The sequence below is a fragment of the Cervus elaphus genome, chromosome 30, assembly GCF_910594005.1.
Source record: "Cervus elaphus chromosome 30, mCerEla1.1, whole genome shotgun sequence".
In the NCBI taxonomy this organism is placed as follows: domain Eukaryota; kingdom Metazoa; phylum Chordata; class Mammalia; order Artiodactyla; family Cervidae; genus Cervus; species Cervus elaphus.
This window is the reverse complement of record NC_057844.1, coordinates 71,426,592-71,442,005: the sequence shown is the minus strand read 5'-3', so window position 1 is coordinate 71,442,005 and position 15,414 is coordinate 71,426,592. Positions and strand designations below refer to the sequence as shown.

The 15,414-nt window shown below is 40.7% G+C and overlaps 1 protein-coding gene across 6 annotated transcripts in view; it reads left to right on the top strand.

Annotated features, from left to right (window-relative positions):
- LOC122686751 (ATP-binding cassette sub-family C member 4-like) overlaps positions 1–15,414 on the top strand; it is a 2,082,459-nt gene that overhangs the window by 676,800 nt on the left and 1,390,245 nt on the right. The window contains exon 20 of one of the 6 annotated variants that reach the window (XM_043891993.1): positions 14,657–14,736. The exons of the other annotated variants lie outside the window; for them this stretch is intronic. Within the exon in view, the coding sequence (XP_043747928.1) occupies positions 14,657–14,736 (80 nt within the window). The remainder of the gene's footprint in view (positions 1–14,656; positions 14,737–15,414) is intronic. 6 annotated transcript variants of the gene reach the window in all.

The following is a 15,414-nucleotide window of genomic DNA, read 5'->3' as shown; positions in this document are numbered from 1 at the left end:
GCTTCCCTGGTAGCTCAGTTGGTAAAGAATCTGTCTACAGTGCAGGAGACCTGGGTTTGATCCCTGGGCCAACTCCTGGAGAAGGAAATGGAGTTGGACACAACTGAGTGAGTAAACCACCACCACCAGACACTCTGATACTTTAGAACTTCTTTTTCAGCAAAATATGGTTAAAGCAGCCTGGGACAAAAATGAGATTCCTAGTTAATTCTTGTAAATTGCATATTTTATTTTTAATGCTCTCAAAGGCACAACACATGCAACAGAATAAATATAGCTCTCCTGGAGATACTACCTAATTAGCATTAATAAACAAACCACCTAAATGCCATAAATTATTGGTTGAGTTATATAATGGCATTGAGGGAGATGAAAAATGCATAGTTCTTGGTACATAGAGTTGAGTGAAGACAGAGAGCACTTTGTCCATGAACACCTGGCTGCCAGGTAGCTGTGTTAGGCAGGGAGCAGCTTCCTCGTCCTGAGTCTTGGCATTCAGCCTCAATCATGTCTGAGAGGCCTGAAGCTCCAAAATTCAGTGACTCTATCATCCTCTAGAACTTGCTTAGAAATAATTTAGTGGAAAAGAAAACCAAAGTAGGTCACAAGGACTTCAGAGGGTATTTATGATAGTAGTTTTCATACACCATCTAATGTTTCAGAGATCTGCTGCATGACAGAGGTTTCATCTGTTAGCAGCTATAATCCTCCCAGAGATGTGAGATGGAGACTATGCATTTTGCGTTGAAAGGCAGTAGAGGTGCACTGGGCCAGGAAAAATACCCTTCCTGGAAAAAGTTATGCATTCCTGTGGCAGGAGGAGTCCCATGATAGGTTCTGTACCCTCAGAATCGGTAGTTCTTACCTGGCTCACGTCTCTCTGTGGCCACCACACTTCCTGTGGTTGGTGATTTAGGAATCCACAGAAATCATGAAACTGCATGTGGGCATTTTCTAGCAGACATGCTCCATAGGCTTTCATCAGACCCACCATGTTTCAGAGCCACCGTCTTAGAGATTATTCTGCCTGTTACTGTCAATCAGAATTGTTCAGGCTGTCAGTGGCTGGTGGCCATCAGTCTTCATACCAGCTTAACTCCTACCCTGCCTATCATGCTATCAGCTCATCTTTATTATTAGATATTTCCATCTGAGCCACAAGGGTAGCCCCAGATATTTAATAAGAGCTTTCCAATGTGTCTGGTAAGAGCTCCATGTCATAGATCTGTTGACATGAATTATCTGAGTCTCTATAACCTGGGTTAGTTAGTCCCCAACAAGGGTCCTTCTTCCTGGTGTTGCTCATGCCAATAGAATGAGCTTGAGTTTAATTCAGAAGCAAAGAAAATCTTGACTGTTTGATCAAAGAATGGAAAGATATGAGCTTTCTTTCTGAAGAAGTACATATTCTCTCCCCTAAAGGCCCTGAGCACGGCTACTTTATAGGGTTCTTGTCAGTATACCTGGGCCCCACTGCCATCTTAAAGCCATTATGCATCAGGGACTCTGGTCTGAATGGCAGTTTTGCACGTGGTACCCTATGAGCAAGTGAAACTTGACTAAGCACAAAGGAAAAAGTGCTAGACTTTATTATCCAGATTCTATCTTATTTCCTGGGAGTCATTAATGACCTTTGCTGATGACAGTATCATGAACCAGACACTTCACTCTGAAACATGAATTTCCCCAAGTTGGAAAACAACAGCTAACAAAAAAACTACTGCTTGAAAAATCAATTGAGGCTGAAATTTGAAGCAAAGTATTTATAGCAGGAGGGCTTGATTTATTCATTCACTCAGAATATGCTTGAGTGCCTTTTATTCGTGAGGCATTTGGCCAGGCACTGGGGTAACAACAGTGACTGAAAAAGGCAAAATCCATGTCCTGTTGATGTCCTTATTCTAATTTGTATGAATAGAAAGAAGGAAAGTAGTCGTTAGCTCCTGGAAGCAAATAATGGAATTTTAAAAGGCAGTAGTTATACATGTAAAATAGAAAAGGTTACTCTAACGGTTCTTGAGACAGAAGGTGTAACTGGGTGTAACTGATACCCACTGGGTCATTGACCCTTTAATGAGTCCTTTGCCTGGAGTCACAAATGTCACTTATAAACCTGGGTTCTGAAGAGAAGATCAGAAACTTTGTCTCTTGATTAAGAAATGGGGAAGGGAGAGCTCTTACTCTAAAAACACCTCTCCCTAAAGGGAGGGGAGAGTAAAGAAATTTTAGGGGGTAAGAAATCACTGGAACTCTAGAAAAGGGGAAGAGGTTTCTAGGAACAGCCAGAGCAGCTGAGGCATGTACCATCTTCCACAGTCCTTTGCACATGGCAGGAATTATGTCCAGTAGAGCACAAAGCCTCCCCTTGGACAGATACCTTAGCATGGGAACGAAGCAAAGGTGCCTCCAGGTCTCATCTGATGGAGGCACATTCCTGTAGTCAAATCAGAGGTGACTCAGGACAGTTGACCACTGCATATCTTTTAAAACATAACTGGAAAACATCTCTGTCAAATACCAGATATTTTGGAAACAACACAGAGGTAAATCAAGATAAGAGTCCTTTAGCTCTTAGGGTGGGTATAGATGACAAAGGACCATCATCTGAAATGTTCAGTTTCTTTCTTGTTACTCAAAGTGTGATCCCTAGACTAGCAACATCAGAATCACTATGGAGTTGTTAGAAATCCAGAATTCTCAGGCACAACCCAGTGCTCTTGAGAATATACATCTTAACCAGATCCCTGAGAGATTCCTATCCAGATTAAAGTTTAAAAGCTTTGCTCTTGTGAGAGTTGGGCTATTTCTTATTTAAGTTCACTCAGATCCACAGGGACCCTCTACCAGCTGGTAGTTTCACGCACATGTTTACCAACTAAAGATGATTAGAGTGTTGATGGATTCCAAGGTTATCAGAATTAATCTTCCCAACTGTTCTCTATGATTGACATGTAGCAAGGTGGTCACAGAGTGGGTTCCAGGTCTTACAGTCTCTCTTCAGTAAGAGCAACTTTAAAATATTCATTTTTTAGATTTGTGTAATGTTTTTCTGTAAGACTCCATCTGCAAAGAAGTTTTTCCATCTTAAAAAAAAGTTGGAAAGACATTGAGTTTATAGTGTTTTAATAGTAAATGTCATTTGAGCACCAACACCTGGCATTTTGTATTTTGTTATAGAGTGTGTGTGAAATGTGGTCCATGTTTACAAAAGGTGTATAATCTAGATGTGAACTCAGGTCTATCATTTGTTGCTGCTCAGTCAATCAGTCATGTCTGACTCTTTGCGACCCCGTGTACTGCAGAAAGCCAGGCTTTCCTGTCCTTCCCCATCTCCCAGAGTTCGGTCAAACTCATGTCCTTTGAGTCAGTGATGCCATCCAACCATCTCATTCTCTGTTGTCCCCTTCTCCTCCTGCCCTCAATCTTTGCAAGCATCTTTTCCAATGAGTCAGCTCTTCCCAGCAGGTGGCAAAAGTATTGGAGTTTCAACTTCAGCATCAGTCCTTCCAATGAATATTAAGAGTTGATTTCCTTTAGGATTGACTGGTTTGATATTCTTGCAGTCCAAGGAATTCTCAAGAGTCTTTTCAGATGCCATAGTTCAAAAGCATCAATTTTTGGTGCTCAATCTTCTTTATGGTCCAATTCTCACGGCTGTATATGACTGCTGGAAAAACCATAGTTTTGACTATATGAACCTTTGTTGGCAAAATAATGTCTCTGCTTTTTAACATACTGTCTAGGTTTGTCATAGCTTTTCTTCCAAGGAGCAAGTGTCTTGTAATTTCATGGCCATAATCACCATCTGCAGACATTTTGGTGCCTAAGAAAAGAAAGTCTCTCACTGTTTCCCCATCTATTTGCATGTAGTGATGGGACTGGATGTGATGATCTTAGTTTTCTGAATGTTGAGTTTTAACCCAACTTTTTCACTCACCCGTTTCACCTTCATCAAGAGGCTTTTTAGTTCCTCTTTGCTTTCTGCAATAAGGGTGGTATCATCTGCATATCTGAGGTTATTGATATTTCTCCTGGCAATCTTGATTCCAGCTTGTGCTTCATCCAGTCCATCATTTCTCATGATGTATTCTGCATATAAGTTAAATAAGCAGGGTGAAAATATGCAGTCTTGTCATATTCCTTTCCCAATTTGGAACCAGGCCATTGTTCCATGTCTGGTTCTGACTATTGCATCTTGACCTGCATACAGTTTTCTTAGGAAGCAGGTAAGGTGGTCTGGTAGTCCTGTCTCTTTAAGACTTTCCCACAGTTTGTTGTGATCCACAGAGTCAATGGCTTTGGTGTAGTCAATGAATAGATGTTTTTCTGGAGTTCTCTGGCTTTTTCTGTGATCCAACAGATGTTGGCAGTTTGATCTCTAGTTCCTCTGCCTTTTCTAAATTCAGTTTGAACATCTGGAAATTCTTGGTTCATGTACGGTTGAAGCCTAGCCTGGAGGATTTTAAGCATTATTTCACTAGCTTGTGAAAGGAGTACAATTGTGCAGTAGTTTGACCATCGTTTGGCATTGCCTTTCTTTGGGATTAGAATGAAAACTGACCTTTTCCAGTCCCGGGGCCACTGCTGAGTTTTCCAAATTTGCTTGCATATTGAATGCAGCACTTTCATAGCATCATCTTTTAGGATTTTAAATAGCTCAGCTGGAATCTCATTACCTCCACTAGCTTTGTTTGTAGTAATGCTTCCTAAGATCTACTTGACTTCCCACTCCAGGACATCTGGCTCTAGGTGAGTGATCACACCATCATGATTATCTGGGTCATTAAGATTTTTTATATATTTCTTCTGTGTATTCTTGCCACCTATTCTTAATACCTTTTGCTTCTGTTAGGTTCATATCCTTTCTCTCCTTTATTGTGCCCATCTTTGCATGACATTTTCCCTTTACACCATTATATAGATTATGCTATAATATGTTCTGAGAATATAGCTGGATTCAGGTGGAATCTCAAAGCCCCCTGAAATGGTCCATTGTCAAACAAGGTGTCAGAAAGCCTATGTCTTTATACATGAGAATTGCTTATATCCTGCGACCATGTGTGGTCTTATTTTAGGCTCTACTTAGTTTAAGGGTCTCCTCAGTCTTTAGCAATAAAAGTAAAAATGGAGGTTGAAGACAGTCTCTAGGCAACAGCAAAATGTATTAGCTGAAAGCACGGTATGATAAAGATAATTTAAAAGCTGGTAAAAAGTTGGGGGTTTGGAATCCATTTTAGGTAACCAAAAGTAACCTCAACAAATATTGCCATGTTTGAAAACAGTTAAACTATTGATGTTCAAGATATTAGATCTCAGTGATCATAGAAAAAGTTGGCTTAAAGCTTAACATTCAGAAAACTAAGATCATGGCATCTGGTCCCATCACTTCATGGCAAATAGATGGGGAAACAGTGGAAACAGTGGCTGACTTTATTTTTGGGGGCTCCAAAATCACTGCAGACGGTGATTGCAGCCATGAAATTAAAAGACACTTATTCCTTGGAAGGAAAGTTATGACCAACCTAGACAGCATATTAAAAAGTAGAGACATTACTTTGCCAACAAAGGTCTGTCTAGTCAAGGCTATGGTTTTTCCAGTAGTCATGTATGGATGTGAGAGTTGGAGTATAAAGAAAGCTGAGTGCCAAAGAATTGATGGTTTTGAGCTGTGGTGTTGGAGAAGACTCTTGAGAGTCCCTTGGCCTGCAAGGAGATCCAACCAGTCCATCCTAAAGGAGATCAGTCCTGGGTTTTCATTGGAAGGACTGATGTTGAAGCTGAAACTGCAATACTTTGGCCACCTGATGAGAAGAGCTGACTCATTTGAAAAGACCCTGATTCTGGGAAAGATTGAGGTCAGGAGGAGAAGGGGATGATAGAGGATGAGATGGTTGTATGGTATCACTGACTCAATGGACATGAGTTTGGGTGAACTCCAGGAGTTGGTGATGGACAGGGAGGCCTGGTGTGCTGCGGTTCATGGGGCTGCAAAGAGTTGGACATGACTGAGTGACTGAACTGAACTGAATTGATCATATAAAGCTGTACTTATATACTCTGTATCTTTTAAGATGATCCTGTTAATAGCACAGGGAACTATATTCAGTATTCTGTAAATTTTAATTCTGTAAATTAAAATTTCTGCATATGGAAATTACATTAAAAGATGACCAAATTTTCTTGTCCACATGAAAAAAGTTCTACCAAAATGATTAAAATATGTTTTGCTATTTAAAATGTAGTTAGTAATCTGAAAGTTTTACTTTATAGAAATCTATTATGTCCTCAACTGATTTTAGAATGCAAGTCTCTTGTACCTGGGGTGACTTTTCTAGTCCAGAAGTTTCGGTTGCTAGGAGCTGAATCCACCCAGGTTAGTTCAGAGGAAGCGGGTTTGATGGAAAGGAAATGGGCATCTCATGGAGCTGGAATGCTCATGGGGGCTGAGGCCATTGTCACAGGGCTCATGCATGTTCCATGCCCTTTTGCCTCTCACCTTTGCTGAGTGTGGTTGGTTTACTCCTCTTTCCTGCTTCTCTCCTGGCCTTATAGTTCTTTAGGGGGGAAATCAGAATGTCTTTGTGGCTAGTCGGTGGGTTAGGACTTTTTGTCACTTAGCTGTGGCCAGGGCTGTGGAGGGTTCCTGAGAGGGCAGCACAGTTATTCCAAGCCCATCCACTAAAGATAAAGGAGTTCAAGTGAGTGGCAGATTACTGGGAGCTCTGTTTGTCAGTAAGAGTTGCAGGGAGAAGAAAGGGCTAAGGATGAGATCTAGACATAGAGGGTGGGGGCTGAGGACTTTTTTAGGACTTTTTTACTCACCATAAGAGAGAGAGAGAAGCCCTTCTCCCCCCCCCCCCCACTCCATCAGGATAAGGATATAGTATCAAGGAAGATAAGGTGGGTACCTCTCTTTTGTCTCTTCTCACCTCACTACTCCTAAAAAATGATATATATGATTCACCAAAGAAGAAGGTAAATGAGATTATTTTAAATGACGAGGTGAGACCTTTGGGTGAGAATGTGAGATCAAGAGAAGTTAAAAGTGAGTAAAAAGTTTTCATGATGGGTATTTTGGCACAGGTCTAAGGCAGAGTCTGAGAAGTTGGTTGTGGGTAGTTGTGGGTCAACTTCAAAGGCTTCTGTTCAGTTTAGATGTGTTGAGTCTAAGATGTTCTGTAGGACAGTTAAGTGTCCAAGGTAGAGGTCAGAAAAGTAGATACAGCTTGGGATGCATAAGCAACAAGAAATCATTGTAATGAAAGTGAGTGAAATTTAGCAAGAGAACAAGAAAAAGAATAAATGATCAGTGGCACTATCTTTAGAATAAAATGAGGCAGCAAATGATATTGCAGGAAGTTGAGCTGAAAAGTGGGGTTTCCATGCCTACTCTCTCTACTGGTTTGACAGTAGAGCACCCACCCCATGATGAAATATTGCATCACCCTGAACAAAGTTGTTCCTTGTCTCCTCTGTCTCCAGCAACTTGATCTACAGAAGGATTTGATCATTTCTGTTTGCTGAAGAACTCTTACTTCAAATGACATCTCTCTGTAAATGTCCAGATGGATGTAAGGGACTGTTTGGGAGGGATGGGACAGTAAGGGAGATGGACTAGGGGTCTGAAGCTGGATGAACTTGGCCTCCACTTCCTCTTCTCCCTCATTCTCCAAGGCATTTCTGTCAAGTCTGATGCTACAAACACAAACTTTGGAAATTACTAGTCTTGGTGACCTTCATGGTCCTTAAAGCTCTAAAATCTCATGAGGATAATATGAATAGCACCTTGCAAATGTGCACTACTCCATAATCTAGAAGGTGCCTGCATAAGCATAATCTCTTTTATCATCATGTTGTTTTTTTCCTGTGCATGTTATCATCTTCATTTTACAGGTAAGCAATTTGCCTCTCAGCGGAGGTTGGATGAGTTGCCTAAAGGTCTCTTGCTGCTTAGGGCCAGAGAAGGACCAGTACTTGGTGGTTTTTGTCACTGATGGTTTCCTAACTCCTGTTACTTCTCCTGTTTCATGACATTCATTGAGCAGCTCCCATATTGATGACCTATTCTAATAACAAAGACAAAGGAACTATGGAGCTGCCAGGCTTCTACACCTCCTGCTTCTGTCCTTAGGCTAGTCTGAGCTGAATTAGTTTGTGTCAGATGATGCAGGAAGTCCAGTCTGGCCCACCTCCCTTAGTGACTCCTCCATGCACACAGGGGTCGTTTTCAGGCTGGTGATCATATCTAGGCTCCACTGAACACCCTCTCCATTGGACCAATTTTGCCTCACCCCCTTGCACGGTACCTAAAAGGTACAGGTGTATTTTCTTTGCCCCTTTGGAGGGACTCTGTTCTTTCTCAGTAGGCTCTTGGACATGGGCCCCACTTCTCACCAGGACAATGGATCTTTTATTATCTTCCCCACCCACCCCTCCACATTCTACTGGACTCAGAGCCTGGTCTTGATCCAGAACTCTTGGCTTCTGACTCTCTGTAGGACTGTTAAACCAATGGCCTATTCTTATCAAAAGAATTAGGTCCTAGAACCATTAGTGAAGCCAACCATAGGCACATGTCAAAAAGTTGACGATACTGTAGAGGAGATGTAGAGTTCAAAAAATGCATCTTCACCCTTAAAGTCAGGTGTGGCTTGATATGGGGTCTTTTTTTTCCCCTGGTGCCTAAGATCACTTCTGTGGTAAAGACTGGGACTCAAAGAGACACACACTACATAGTGGATGAAACTCAAGAACATTATGCTAAATGAAAAACGCCAGACCCAGAGACCACATATTTTATAATCCCATTTGTATGTTGTGTCTTGAAAAGGTAAATTTATAGAGGAAGAAAGTAGATTGGTGGTTACCTAAAGCTGAGATGGGGGCATAAAAATGTCTTAAAACTGATTTTTGGTGAGGTTGCATCACTCAGTAAAGTTACTAAAATTCATCATACACTTGGATTATTTTTGTGAGATATAAAATATATCTCAATAAAAATATACTTTCAGATTTTATGATGTGTAACTATACATGTCATTTTTTGTCATTTTTTAAAAAAGACCCAGACTAGGCATGGGAACTTCTAACTTTTAAATTATAGCTTGGTTATAAGTCAGTGAGGAGTCCTGGGTGTGGGTCATATGTCAGAATCCTAGAGGAGACTGACTTCAGCTTAGATTGTAGACTCAGTTCTTAAAATATGATCATTTAATAGCATTGTATATTGAGAAGTTCAGTGTCATCTCTCATGATGTTCTGTGTTGTGGGCAAGATAGGAAATTGTGAACCAGAGCAGTTAGGAAACCCTGATTGGTTCTGGGATACCATGGACTTTGGGATGGGGGTGTACCTCCCTCCCCCCTCCTCTCTACCTCCCTCCCTCCATACCTCTTTCCCTCACCCCTTCTCCCTTCCACCCCCTTCTTCCCCTTACCCCTCTTTTCTCCAGTCTTTCTCTTGCTGTCCCCTCCATACTTTACTTTTTATACAAGTAATACACAGTTAGTGTAGAAAGAAAAGACCATACAGAAAAAAATTAAAATTGAACATAGTACATAATAGACTTGTTTCAGACTTGTTGTTCAGGTTTTTTCTACTTCTGACTCAACAAATATGCCACATTCAACCCTTTGATGCACTTATTGACTTCTAGGGACATGTTCCTAGAGATGGAATTTCTGGGTCAGAAGGGCTATCCTCTTAGAGTTGTTTGCACATATTGCTTAGTTGTTTTCCCAGATCTACCTGTGCAGTGCACATGGGAGCCATGTGGATTTTCATTATGCACGTGTCCCAAATGTGATCTGGCCTCCAGAATTAATCATGATTGTTGGCTTTATGATTGACTATATCATATGAAAGGTGAGGGAGGTGGTGTTACAAATTTACCCTGATGTCTGTGGTATTGATGTTACTCCTGTGTGTTGTGCTCAGTTGCTAAGCCGTGTCCAACTTTTTGTGATCCCATGGACTGTAGCCAAACAGGCTCTTTTGTCTGTGGAATTTTCCAGGCAAGAATACTGGAGTGGGTGGCTGTTTCCTCCTCCAGGGATCATCCTGACTCAGGGACTGAGCCCTCATCTCTTACATCCCCTGCATCAGCAGGCAGATTCTTTACTACTGCACCACCTGGACACAAGGCATTAACTGAGGACGCCCATGTGAGTCTGGTCAAGAGGCTGCAGCCAAGATAGGACACTGTTCCTTACGAGGGATCATTGAGACACCAAGGAGTAGATGCAGTAAAGGTTATGATTCACTTCCTTCAAGGAATTGAAAGATTGTCATAGCAAAAGAAATTAGATTCACTTTGTATGGTTATAAGGCAGGATAAGTAGCAGATTTTGGATGTTCCAGGAAGGAAAGCTTTGATAAAATGTGAGAAAGCCCCATCTAACAGAACAGTCTGAAAATGGATTGGGTTCCCCACGTTCACATGATTCCCCCTTCCCTCTACATTCCTGGGGATACTACAGCAGGGGCCACATGTCATTGGTTGAAGAGTCATGGCATGTGTGTGAAAGGAGTTCATCATCAGGATTTTATCTGGAAATTTTTGAGAAAACTTTAATACTATGAGACTGTGAATTTGAAATCACAGGTCTGGTTACAGCAGTCTATCCCAAAGCCCTATGAAATATTCTGTAAACATTATACATTCTCTTAATGTTTCTTAGTGCAAGGAGGTAACTATTGAACTTTCCAATCTCACATTTTCTACACTCAGTTCATTGATGAATAAGACTTTAGTTTTTTGATGATCTATGACATTCTGTTCAGTTTTTGTGATCAATGTGAGGGGAAATGGTTTCAATCTCTCTCTGTCTTTTTTTTTTTTTTTTTTTGTTTTCCTTGTATTTTACACTATTCGTCAACCCTGGGTCTCTAAGACCTTAAGATTCCCATATCTGGTGAAAGTGGTAAAGGGGTGGTTGTCATACACTGTTCATCTCTGAGTAGACTTTTCAGCCAGAAAAGTTCTAACATTGCTTTCAACACGTTCTGAGCCAAATTGAACCTGCAGTGTTTCTGAATCTGGCTATGTTAAAAAGTTGCATTTTTCCTATCAAAGAAATTACAAGCATTTAAACTATGCCTTTAATGTTTGTTCATCTGATGTTAATGTTCCTAAAGCAGGACTGGTTAAATAATAATCCAACCTCTTGCCCCTCCAATTGTGGTCTGGGCAATAGCAGAAAGGGCATCATTTGGCAGCTTGGAGGAAGTGCTGACTCTCTAGCCTCCCCCAGCACTCCTGAAAGTGGACCCTCCTCTAGTGCCTGGTGGACTTGCCCAGGTAACATGATACTGCAGAACCATGGCCATGCTGGGGTCAGAGTCATCATCTCATGTTAGTGGTTGAGCACCTGTTGAAGCACCTGTCATTGTGACTGGGTTCTTTCACCTGCATGAGTCCATTTAATCCTGAGAGCCATCCTCTAAATCAGGTATGCTTAGAGGTTCAGAAAAGTTGTCACATACTGACAAAGATGTCACTAAAAGATAGTTTCTGACATCTGTACTTCCTAAGCCTGAGATAGGAAAATTGAGGGTCAGCCTGTAAAGGTCTGACCTGGCCAAGGGAGAAAGCCTCCAGTGGCTCCAGCTCCTGGTGTGGGCACCCAGTGCTTCCAGTGAGCCAGACACCTTGTGGGGACAGCAGAGCCAGCTCACCCCAGCAGGAGAAACTCAGTCCCCAGCCCCTGCTCATTCATTGTCTGGTTAAAGCTTGATATGAGGAACTCTGGAGGAAGTCACCTCTGATAGAGTTTGGGAAGAGCAGGTAGTGGTCCCATGTCCCACCTGCAGGCTGGTTTCCTGAAGGCTTAATTGCAAATGAAGTTCAGGATCCTAGATAATGTATTTCTCAAGAGTTGCCATCACAAAATATGCTGTGTATTTGTGTATGTGTGTTACTTCAATTTCTTTAAATTTAATCATTAAAAAGACTAGTGTTGTCTGATAAAAAAAAAAAAAAAAAAAAGCACAACCTAAAAGTTGAGAGTTATGTTTTATTCAGTAGACAAAACTGAGGACTTAAGCCTGGGACACAGCATCTAGATAACTCTGAGATACTGCTTTGAAGAAGCAAGGTGGGGAACCAACAAATATAGGAGTTTTTGCAATAAAGACCAAGTAGGTGGAACATCAAAAGATTAGCATTAATAAAAGAAAAGATGATATCTCAAGTTAGGGAATTTAGTACTTTTTCTGTATATGGGAAGATGCAAGAGTCTAGGCTCACTGAAATAGTTTCTCTGATGTGCATCTCAACTATCTGGGACCAGTGTCCTGTGTTTTTTTCATCCTGAGTTTCTTCAGAGTACACCATTGGAGGATGACTGCAGTGTCTGATAACTACAGCATCCTTTACTTACTGATATGAAAGGTGGCATTTTTAGTTCACACTGGATATTTATTAGAGGTTAGTTCTCATCTTCCAATCCTGCAGCATTTAGGATATATTGTTTTTGTGGATTCTGAGAAAGGAAATAAAATTGGTGATGATAAATGACTTTTCCTGGTTAAGTAATATTCCTGTTACCTGTGTATATATTTCTGGTCTCCTTGGATGCTTATGCTTTAGTCTTGTGTTTGTCACACCTGCTGCATATCTGAAAATAAAGACTTACTACCCCACTAGTAAATTCACAAGTTGGAAATGGCAGAAATTTGCAATTGTCTAAAATGTGAAGCTCTGTGTACCATAATAAGGGAAAAAAATCACAGAGAGATTATAATTATCTTTATTTGAAACAGTATCACTTACCAAAATTAATTTTGGCAACTAAAGGAAATTAGTGTAACATTTAGGATGACTATGAACAAATCTAGTGGAGGTGATGGACTGCCAGTTGAGCTATTTCAAATCCTAAAAGATGATGCCATGAAAGTGCTGCACTTAATATGTCAGCAAATTTGGAAAACTCAGCAGTGCCCACAGGACTAGAAAAGGTACATTTTCGTTCAAATCCCAAAGAAAGGCAATGCCAAAGAATGCTCAAACTACCACATGATTGCACTCATCTCACACGCTAGTAAAGTAATGCTCAAAATTCTCCAAGCCAGACTTCAGCAATATGTGAACCGTGAACTTCCAAATGTTCAAAGTGGTTTTAGAAAAGGCAGAGGAAACAGAGATCAAATTGCCAACATCTGCTGAATCATAGAAAAAGCAAGAGAGTTCCAGAAAAACATCTATTTCTGCTTTATTGACTATGCCAAAGCCTTTGACTGTGTGGATCACAATAAACTGTGGAAAATTCTGAAAGTGATGAGAATACCAGACCTCCTGATCTGCCTCTTGAGAAATCTGTATGCAGGTCAGGAAGCAACAGTTAGAACTGGACATGGGACAACAGACTGGTTCCAAATGAGTGTGTCAAGGCTGTACATTGTCACCCTGCTTATTTAACTTATATGCAGAGTACATCATGAGAAATGTTGGGTTGGATGAAGCACATGCTGGAATCAAGACTGGTGGGAGAAATATCAATAACCCCAGATATGCAGATGACAAGACCCTTATGGCAGAAAGTGAAGAACTAAAGAGCCTCTTGATGAAACTGAAAGAGGAGAGTGAAAAAGTTGGCTTAAAGCTTAAGTTCAGAAAACTAAGATCATGACATCTGGTCCCATTACTTCATTGCAAATATATGGGGAAACAGTGGAAACAGAGGCTGATTTTATTTTTTGGGGGCTCCAAAATCATTGCATGAAATTTAAAAATGCTTACTCCTTAGAAGGAAAGTTATGACCAACCTAGACAGCATGTTAAAAAGCAGAGACATTACTTTGCCAACAAAGGTCCATCTAGTCAAGACTCTGGTTTTTCCAGTCATGTATGAATGTGAGAGTTGGACTATAAAGAAAGCTGAGTGCCGAAGAATTGATGCTTTTGAACTGTGGTGTTGGAGGACTCTTGAGAGTCCTTTGGCCTGCAAGGAGATCCAACCAGTCCATCCTAAAGGAGATCAGTCCTGAGTGTTTATTGGAAGGACTGATATTGAAGCTGAAACTGCAATACTTTGGCCACCTGATGAGAAGAGCTGACTCATTTGAAAAGACCCTGATTCTGGGAAAGATTGAAGGCGGGAGGAGAAGGGGACAACAGAGAATGAGATGATTGGATGGCATCACCGACTCAATGGACATGAGTTTGGATAAACTCCAGGAGTTGGAGATGGACTGGGAGGCCTGGCCGTGCTGTGGTCCATGGGGTCGCAAAGAGTTGGACACGACTAAGCGACTGAACTGAACTAAGGATTAATTCAAGTATTTTGCAACTGTTTATTTATAAACTTAGCAACTGGAATGAGTCTTAGATGGGATGGATCTAAAGGGAGTGAATATTTGGAAATCGAATAACCCTTCCCAGTACTGCCACAAGATTTCCCCCCATTTGTTTAAAAACCAGGGCTCAATTTCAGCTCCCCACCCACTGCCATTTGGGGATATTTTTGTTTCTCTTTTGATATCATGTATTTTTTTTCTCTCTCTCTCTCTTTGTTTTATTTACTGACATCTGCTTATTTCATATGAATTTGTAATATATTAAATATACATGCCAAAATTTTTGATTTGTTCATGAATTGTTTCTCTTAAAGGGCCTTTTTTGGGGAAATAAATAATTTCTCGTATCCTGTTCACACAGGCAGAATTTTAAATCTTTTCTCCAAAGACATTGGGCATTTGGATGACTTGCTGCCCTTGACGTTTCTTGATTTCATCCAGGTAACGTAACAGTCCCATCAGAGTTCTTACAGGGAAGAGGAGAGTGCCTGTTTCTTTGCTCAGGGGCTGAGGGTGGGCCTTTCAGCCTGGCAGTGTGTACTATTATCTTCAGTAAGAAGCTGTGTTTGTAAAAGAAAGGTAAATCTATGGCTGATTCATATCAATGTATGACAAAACCCACTGAAATATTGTGAAGTAATTAGCCTCCAACTAATAAAAAAATAAATAAATAAATAAAATAAAAAATTTTTAAAAATTAAAAAAAAAAAAAAAGAAAGGTACAGTTCTGATTGGGAGGCTGAGTTAACATGAGTAATACCTGGATCAGGAGTGGCTCCGCAGTCACATCAAGGTTGGTCTGAAGCAGTGACATGCTAGGTAAGTGGTTCTCCCTCTGCCTTCCAGGTGTCTGGTGTGGATTCCCCTTACTGTGAGCACATTTCATCATGTAGAAATAATCACCTCTCATGGAAAGATAGCACAGATGAGCTAAATTATGCATTGTATTTCCATTAAGGTCAAATATTTACTGCACCACTATTTTTGGATAAAGCCAGGCATGGTTACTTACGAAGAAAATATTAGTAATGATAAGGTGAAAATATCCTTTAACAAGGATGATAGGGAGCAATTCTGAAAGATATAAAGCCTTTAAAGGCAAGTAGGTGTAAATTAATA